General features: G+C 38.5%; 1 protein-coding gene across 1 annotated transcript; it reads left to right on the top strand.

The window, feature by feature from the left end:
* The first annotated feature begins 454 nt into the window (after positions 1-454).
* On the top strand, positions 455-7647 carry LOC120570636 (ankyrin repeat and SOCS box protein 9-like). Its single transcript, XM_039819108.1, has 7 exons — positions 455-1718; positions 1875-1954; positions 2192-2299; positions 3403-3553; positions 3804-3938; positions 6548-6739; positions 6870-7647. Exons 1-7 carry the CDS (start codon positions 1634-1636, stop codon positions 7043-7045), a joined length of 927 nt encoding a protein of 308 aa, XP_039675042.1. The 5' UTR covers positions 455-1633; the 3' UTR covers positions 7046-7647.
* Positions 7648-9107: the final 1460 nt, after the last annotated feature.

Genomic DNA, 9107 nt, shown 5'->3' with positions numbered 1-9107 from the left:
CACACATGAAGCACTACCACTAGACTAGATCAATAAGCACAGGGGTGTGTCCCATAGCAAAGCTGGTGGAACTGGATTTATTTCATTATCAAGACACAGAAGTTATGTGCTACTCTGTAAGGGAAGTCATTCTGTAGGTCAGGTTAGCTTATCGCCAGAGCTGCTAGGGGTTCAGTGTTTTACTCAAGGACACTTAAGCAGAGCAGAGTTTTGTTAACGTGGGTGCTGAATCCTAACCTTTTGACTTTAAGGAGGGTCTGTCTGATTATCAGGCCACCCATCCACATTCTGTCAAGTCTGAAAAACCTGGTTTTTTTTGTTTGTTTGTGTTTTTACAAAGCAAGCAATACGATTCTCTTCATTAAGATCACTTTTGACTACGTGGAATTAAAACAACTTTTACTTTTGGGATATTTTAATGTCATTGCCGTCACAAAATGAAAATAAACTATGTTCATTTAGAATTAAATGACAAAGAAAGAAACAAAGTAAGAATGTACCTGTTCAAAGCAATTAAAGATCCCCTCCAGACAGGTTCTAAGACAGGTCAAAACACTTTGCTTAAAATAATAATTTGTTGAATATCTTAGATAAATACTAGATTAAAAATACTTCTACATTATTTAAAGCATTTTTATTTGTTCTCCCTCTTTGAAATGTCCAGAATCTAACATACGAATATTTAGTGTTTCAAAAGTTGAACTGCTAAGACACAAGACACAATGCCTCCTGCTTCACTGAAAAGAGGTTTCAAGTTGCAACATCACACCAAAGTCACAAAATCATCAAAATCAAACTCAGATTTTAAGGTGAGCAAAGAGAAACCTTCCCCCTTCTACTGATGAACGTGAAAACAGCCGTCTGGTGTCAAGCTCTGCACAAACATCATCCACAGGGAAGGTCAAACATCTAAGTAATGTAACAATACGCAAAACACATTTTTGACTTTAAATGTCTGGAAATAAAACCGTGACATCTCTGCAGTGGCAGCAACATCATTGCTGAGGCACATTCAAAAAACAAGTTTAAAACTGCTTTTATCTAACAATTTCAATTTAACCTTACTTCATGAAAATCAAGCCAAGGACATAAAGTTGAAGAATCACCTAAAAGGGGTTTAAAAAGTGCTGCTGTGTTATCCTAAATCAGACACAATAAGAAGAAATATAAACAGATGATATACTTTATCTTTAAATGTAGGAATTCATTATGACCGATGGTACATAATGCCTTTAGATTGGAGCAGAACTTTATCCATGCAGATTGATTAATTTCCCTTCACTTTACTCATCCTCAACCAACTCCACACTGGCCATCTCCTGCTGGAGAGGATGGGTGTGGCTGTACAGTGTCAAATTACACTCAAATTACAGACCTGCCTAACAGGGCCCACTCTCACTCCCTCTGCACCTTCATTGGTTGAGAACCAACCGCTTTATTTAACCAGCCTGTTTCCTGTAGGCAACTTCTTTGTCAAAGAGGAAATGACATTGCAGCACCAAAACACTGAAAACAGATGAGTACCAAACCTCTTTTTGACTTCGAGCAACACACAGCTCAGCCTCTGTTACAGAAAACCCATGAGGCAAAACAATCTCGCCATAAAACAGCTTTTGGAACAGAGCGGTGAAGTATGTCTGCTGGAGACAAAGAGACTCCGCGAGACACCACAGGTCAAAGTGGATCTGCTGTTTTTTTCTCGAACCCTCTGATGAGTGGTGAGTAGCTACAGGCAGCATATGCTGACACTGCAGCTGGGGCGTATTTACTGCCTTGCACAACACATTTCACCATGTCATTTTAATGCATATTTATGTTATTGGAAAGTACGACACTGAATGAATTGTGGTTGCCTTTTTAATGTCTACACCTAGATTTGGAATCTGACTGGTCCCCGATTCACGATGCTGCCTTTAATGGACAGGTCCTTGCTCTGCAGAGACTCATTGCTCAGGTAAAGTGTAATGGGACTTAGTAGGTTTACATTATGCTGTATGAAGAGATAACTATAACATGCATCCATTAAGAGAAGTTTTGCTGTCTGAAAATCATCATATTGATTCTTAATGATGTCTTAAGAGAGAGACTTTGAACTGTCATTGTGTTATGAATAGTTTATTTTGGAGGAAAACTCCTAATGTGCATCTACACTATTTCACTGAATCTATTATGTGTTGTGTATTATTCACAGGGTACATGTGTAAATCTGAACACTCTGAACCAGGTCTCTCCTCTCCATGGAGCATGTTTACAAGGCCACGTGGCTTGCGCCAAGCTTCTGGTGGAAAATGGGGCAAAAGTCAGTAAGGCATCATTGTCTGGTTATGATTTTTTTTTTTTGGGAACACAACTAAATTCAAGATGATCCCAAAGGAAGACTATGTTTTGTGTCTTTCTTTAAAAGACATTCTTAAATCTCTAGTTAGGAGGCAACCAATCAATTATTGCTGGGTTTAACTTTGTTTTGGTGCATATTAGTAAGATATTAACCCAACACACAGACAAAGAACATGCAGACACATCCATGCATGCACATTAACACATTAACAAACATAAATCTGCAGATACAAAGTCTGACTTGTCACACCACCACTGACAGTGCACTACATGTTTGATAGCAGATCCACAGTACATATTGTAAATATATAATCAATGGAGGATTTGTTTGCGACGTTAAAGCTTCAGGTAACACTTTACTTGAAGGTATTGACATAATCATGACATGACACTGTCATAACTATGACACTGTCATGAACGTGTCATAACCGTTATAAACAAGTCATAAACGTTTATGACTTCTGTCATTAAGTGTCATTCGGTTTTTGTCATGACAAGTTGACATTGTTTGGGTTGTCTTGATTATGACAACTTGACAACCAGGATGACATTACCAGAGGATGTCTTTGTCATGACAACTTGACATAATGTCATCATGTTTAATGTCAAGTTGTCTTAATAAGGACACTCCAAAGAAATTTAATGTGAAGTTGTCATGACAAATACATCTTCTGGTAATGTCATCCTGGTTAATGTCAAGTTGTCATTACAAAGACATCCCAAACAATGTCAACTTGTCATGACAAAAACCGAATGACACTTAACGACAGAAGTCATTGTTTGATTTGTTTATAACGTTTATGACACGTTCATGACAGTGTCATGTCATAGTTAAGACCGTGTCATGTCATGATTATGTCGATACCTTCAAGTAAAGTGTTACCAAGCTTCAACTCATTACTGCTTCTGTTATGTCAAATTATTATCACTTTACGGATACTTGCTAAAAAATAAAATAAAAAATCAGTTTCATTTTGCCTGATTTGTTTGGTATTCAGACTTTTAATGATTTTTGTATTGAATTTCTTGTGAATTGTGTAAAAAACATATATTTACCCATGTCAGGTAAACAGTTCGACGGTGGATGGACAAACGCCCCTGTCAGAAGCTTGCGCCCGGGGCCATGTGACCTGTGTATCGCTGCTCCTTCAACAAGGAGCGACTCCCCTGGGAACCAGCCACACCAGCTCTCCAATTCACAGGGCAGCAGCCAAAGGTTAGAGGTCACATTCCACTGCATATGCACAGACAATCTATGCTGAACCAGCTTTGTCCGTCACTACAAAATGCACAAAGAGTGCCAAAACATCAGAAAAGATCTGAGAAATGCATAATGTATCAAAGAAAATGGTGTTGTGTTAAGCGGCAAAGTAAAATGATTGCATATTTTCCCCCAGGATGCCAAGCACACAAAGCACATCCTTTCAAGTACTTTACATTGTGATGATTCTGGTAACTCTGTCTAGGTCATACAGAGTGCATCGAGTCTCTTGTCCAGCACGGTGCAGATGTGGATCAGTATATTGACCAATCAGGTTTCCCTCTTCACGTCGCCTGCTCCAATCTGCATCTGAGTTCTGTGTGTAAACTGCTTCAACTTGGTAAGAATGCCTTTAACTTTATCTTTTAACCTCTCCAATGAATGTGTTTCGGTTAAAGAGGGGACTATCAATTGTATTAATATTGGAGTTTTATAACAGTTTGTTCATAAGAAGTCTAACGTGAATACACATCTTTGGGGTCTGACTGACCTTAGTAACATTTGGTACTTTACTCTGTAGGATAACACACTAGCTTTTTTTGTCTTTGACTTTTTGCCAAACAAATGGAATATATATTTCTTATATTGCATAGCCCATACAACATATAAAACAAGACATATTTACTTATTTGGTGTAATAACAATACATTATCCTAATTTCTGTATTCTGAAACCTTCATCAAAGCTCAGTTTGTGTCAAAGGGAGGGGTTACCACTTCAATACGTACCTAGATATTGGGTTTTAATATGGTCAGAAGAAAAGAGTATTTAAATCAAAACAATTGGTTCATTTTGCAGATATTAATATTTATACACAGTGGAGTCTGCAAAACTCCCCAAAAATATATGTACATAAAGTAAAGCCAGTGACAACAAACACATGAGCTAAATAATATTGCTACCACAAACCACAACAACTTGTTTCCAGTGATGGAAGAAGTACTCCGATAATTTACTCAAGTAAAAAAAAAAATAGTAAAAGAACAACAAATATCATCAAAATGTAAAGCACCATATGTAAATGTACACAGGGTACATGTGTAAATATATAATATGCCCATATATATATATATATATATATATATATATATATATATATATATATATATATATATATATACAGTGCTCATGCGAAAGTATTCGCCCCTTGAACTTTTTGACCTTTTGCCACATTTCAGGCCTCAAACATAAAGATATAAAACTGTAATTTTTTGTGAAGAATCAACAACAAGTGGGACACAATCATGAAGTGGAACGAAATTTATTGGATATTTCAAACCTTTTAAACAAATAAAAACTGAAATATTGGGCGGCAAAATTATTCAGCCCCCTTAAGTTAATACTTTGTAGCGCCACCTTTTGCGCGATTACAGCTGTAGGTCGCTTGGGGTATGTCTCTATCAGTTTTGCACATCGGAGACTGACATTTTTGCCCATTCCTCCTTGCAAAACCGCTCGAGCTCAGTGAGGTTGGATGGAGCGTTTGTGAACAGCAGTTTTCAGTTCTTTCCACAGATTCTCGATTGGATTCAGGTCTGGACTTTGACTTGGCCATTCTAACACCTGGATATGTTTATTTGTGAACCATTCCATTGTAGATTTTGCTTTATGTTTTGGATCATTGTCTTGTTGGAAGACAAATCTCCGTCCCAGTCTCAGGTCTTTTGCAGACTCCATCAGGTTTTCTTCCAGAATGGTCCTGTATTTGGCTCCATCCATCTTCCCATCCATTTTAACCATCTTCCCTGTCCCTGCTGAAGAAAAGCAGGCCCAAACCATGATGCTGCCACCACCATGTTTGACAGTGGGGATGGTGTGTTCAGGGTGATGAGCTGTGTTGCTTTTACGCCAAACATAACGTTTTGCATTGTTGCCAAAAAGTTTGATTTTGGTTTCATCTGACCACAGCACCTTCTTCCACATGTTTGGTGTGTCTCCCAGGTGGCTTTTGGCAAACTTTAAACGACACTTTTTATGGATATCTTTAAGAAATGGCTTTCTTCTTGCCACTCTTCCATAAAGGCCAGATTTGTGCAGTATACGACTGATTGTTGTCCTATGGACAGAGTCTCCCACCTCAGCTGTAGATCTCTGCAGTTCATCCAGAGTGATCATGGGCCTCTTGGCTGCATCTCTGATCAGTCTTCTCATTGTATGAGCTGAAAGTTTAGAGGGACGGCCGGGTCTTCGTAGATTTGTAGTGGTCTGATACTCCTTCCATTTCAATATTATTGCTTGCACAGTGCTCCTTGGGATGTTTAAAGCTTGGGAAATCTTTTTGTATCCAAATCCGGCTTTAAACTTCTCCACAACAGTATCTCGGACCTGCCTGGTGTGTTCCTTGTTCTTCATGATGCTCTCTGCGCTTTACACGGACCTCTGAGACTATCACAGAGCAGGTGCATTTATACGGAGACTTGATTACACACAGCTGGATTCTATTTATCATCATTAGTCATTTAGGTCAACATTGGATCATTCAGAGATCCTCACTGAACTTCTGGAGAGAGTTTGCTGCACTGAAAGTAAAGGGGCTGAATAATTTTGCACACCCACTTTTTCAGTTTTTTATTTGTTAAAAAAGTTTGAAATAGCCAATGAATTTCGTTCCACTTCATAATTGGGACCCACTTGTTGTTGATTCTTCACAAAAAATTACAGTTTTATATCTTTATGTTTGAGGCCTGAAATGTGGCAAAAGGTCGAAACGTTCAAGGGGGCCGAATACTTTCGCAAGGCACTGTATATATATATATATTACTGATTAGAATATTCATAAATAAGTAAATGCAGTAAAGATAGGAAAAGGCCCAAAGTTTTTTTTTTTTATGTAAGCATTAAAGAAGATAAAGGGTGCTCTGCTGTAGGAGAAGAAAAGCTTCAACTGAACTGTCAGAGAGTTATGTAATATGATGACATCATACCTCATTAGTCTCTGCTCTCCGTCAGGTGCCAGTGTGAACAGCAGTGTGTCTGGTGACTCGCCGCTGCACATCGCTGCCCGTCTGTCCAGTCCTGAGATGGTGTCAGTCCTGCTTGAGCACGGGGCCGATCGCTCACTCAGGAATTCAGAGGGCAAACAGCCACTGATGCTCGCACCTCCCAACAGCCCGGTGGAGAGGCTGTTGAGACAAGCAGGAGGTATTCAATCCAACACTAACCAAGTAGCCTGACGGCCTTCACATTAGGCTGGTGCCCTGAGCGAAGCAGTAGCTAATAATCAAAACCTCTCTCTGTCATGGCTCCTGCTTCTCTCCCGACGCCTGCCCAGGAGTGTCTCCTCTAATGCAGCTGTGCCGGCTGTACGTCAGGAAAACTCTGAGCAAGCAGAGACTGGGTGAGATCCCCAACCTTCACCTTCCCAAAGAAGTGAAACAGTATCTTCTCTATCAATCAGACCCAGGGGGAGATCTGATGCACAAAATAATGTTCAATTCTGAGCCCTAAACTTCTAGGTCTGTAGGGGGTGCCGTTGCATAATCTTGCAGTCAGAAGACTACATCATAGCTCATGGTCATGGTAGTGATTAACTATATTTCTGCTTTCTGTGACAGACCTCTGTAAACAAACTTTCAGAATTCTCAAGATCAATCTGGACTTTCATGTGAAGACTTTTTATCATTAAGTATTCATAAACATAAAATAAATACACATTTAAAATGAGAATATGGGCTCATAAGGTCTAATAATTGTTGCATAACTAATGTTAAATAAGGTTTAACAAGCTGAAACAATATTCTTTAGATTACACAAGCCTCCACATTCGGCTAATATTGTAGTTTTTGTTATTTGAAACTAAAGTTTCTGTTTTTGATGCTGCTGTATTGATTTTTCCTTTAGACTTATAGTAGATTGAATTTACTCTCACGTGAAATCTTGTTCATGTCTGGTACATGCTGTCCCTATAGGGTTTAGTGGTTTTAGTCCTTGCAGGGTACATGGCAACATTTTTCCAACAGCAAACATTTAAAAAACGAAAGCTAAACACATCAATAGAGATTGGATTACACAAATATATTTTTTGTACTGCAATAAATAATAAAAACAAAGCACAATTTCTTGATTATTTCAAATCAAAGATATCAGAAATCGTAGGTGCCTCCCTCTGGATGGATGGAAAGATTTTTGTGATTTGTCTGTCATATGTAGCTGAATGGCTGCTATGTTTACCAATAATTTCAAGCATGTTCATGCTAACTAATTACTGAGTCAGCATCTAACGCACACAAACCACCAGAGGTTTGAGTTAGTAAAAAAACCCCTCTCTCTTTCATTTCTCTTTCTTATCCCTATTAAGAATTTCTGTTGTCTTTGAGTTGAGTTTTTGGTTTCGATTTCGAATGTGTTGCTTTTGATTGTTAAGCAATAATGAAACATTAAACACAGATATACAATTATTATCCAGTTGTACATACAGTGTGTAGCTTATGGCTATTTAAGGGATGCACTGTATAATTTGCCTACAGATTGTTTAAAATGAGATCTAGCTATGTACTAGCATGTGCAGTGAAGAAACAGGTTTTTCACTCACAACAAAGTATCTAATGTTATGGGTTTGCGGTTGTGAACAGGAAGTGTTAAGATATTATGCAAATCATTCTGTGAAATAAGCTGTTTCCCCAAAGTGTATTTTTAAAAGAAAGACAGTACAGCACAAGGATCAAGCAAACAATAAACACCTATACATTACGTGAACACTGAATGTATACAGAAGAGACAAAACACACCATATATAAAAAAGTGACACTGAAGTATTCATTGTATAAATTAATGTAATGACCCAGTTACACCCGTTTCCTTAAAGCCGAGCGAATCCACAGGTATACATTCCTACATGAAACATAAACATCCACAAAGCTCCATTTCTCATGGACACAAGGATGAACATTGAGGCGAGGCATTTATTAGCTTCTAATTTCCTTGTGGTGCGATGTCACGTATTATAATAACCTGAGGAGGAGAGAGGGCACTGCAACAAAGATAAAACCGTGATCGAGACAATGTATTATTCCGATTAATTCAGATGATAGAATCCAAAGAATACAAGGTTTTGTTTAGGTCACTACTTCGCTCCATTGACCAAATCTAGTATTTAAGATGTGCTGGCTGATTTCTTCATGGTAATCATGTATCAGCTGCCTGAAGCAGCAACATGTAATGCAAAGCAGATCTCTTTTCTTCTTTATTTTCTGAATAGTTTTGTCCACACAAGGCGCATAAATGTTGAGTGTGAGCAAGGCTTCATTGGTGATGTTTCCAAAGCACCTAGCAGCCTGTCAGCTGTCACAATCCTTGGGCTCACTGACCTCTGAGTTTGTCTGTGCATGCAGCCAATCAGTGGGGCTGAAAGACCCCACGACGAGGAAGAGCAGAAAACTGGTTTAGGACATATGGCAATGGCAAGAAAAATAGTGAAGATGGGAGAATAAACCTTTTTAATATAGTATGTTCTTACTGGGTACGGACCACATAATTTTTGTGTTACTACAGTTATGGGAGCTGAGTAATG

Source organism: Perca fluviatilis, chromosome 12 (genome assembly GCF_010015445.1).
Source record: "Perca fluviatilis chromosome 12, GENO_Pfluv_1.0, whole genome shotgun sequence".
Classification (NCBI taxonomy): Eukaryota; Metazoa; Chordata; class Actinopteri; order Perciformes; family Percidae; genus Perca; species Perca fluviatilis.
This window is presented reverse-complemented; position numbering and strand designations above follow the sequence as displayed.

What these genes read in the sequence shown, in the direction of transcription:
- LOC120570636 (XM_039819108.1), top strand. Translation starts at nt 1,634, where the DNA reads ATGTCTGCTGGAGACAAAGAGACTCCGCGAGACACCACAGGTCAAAGT. An exon ending in CTCGAACCCTCTGATGAGTG is followed by an intron (nt 1,719 to 1,874) that starts GTGAGTAGCTAC and finishes GTCTACACCTAG; the next exon opens with ATTTGGAATCTGACTGGTCC. An exon ending in TGCAGAGACTCATTGCTCAG is followed by an intron (nt 1,955 to 2,191) that starts GTAAAGTGTAAT and finishes TATTATTCACAG; the next exon opens with GGTACATGTGTAAATCTGAA.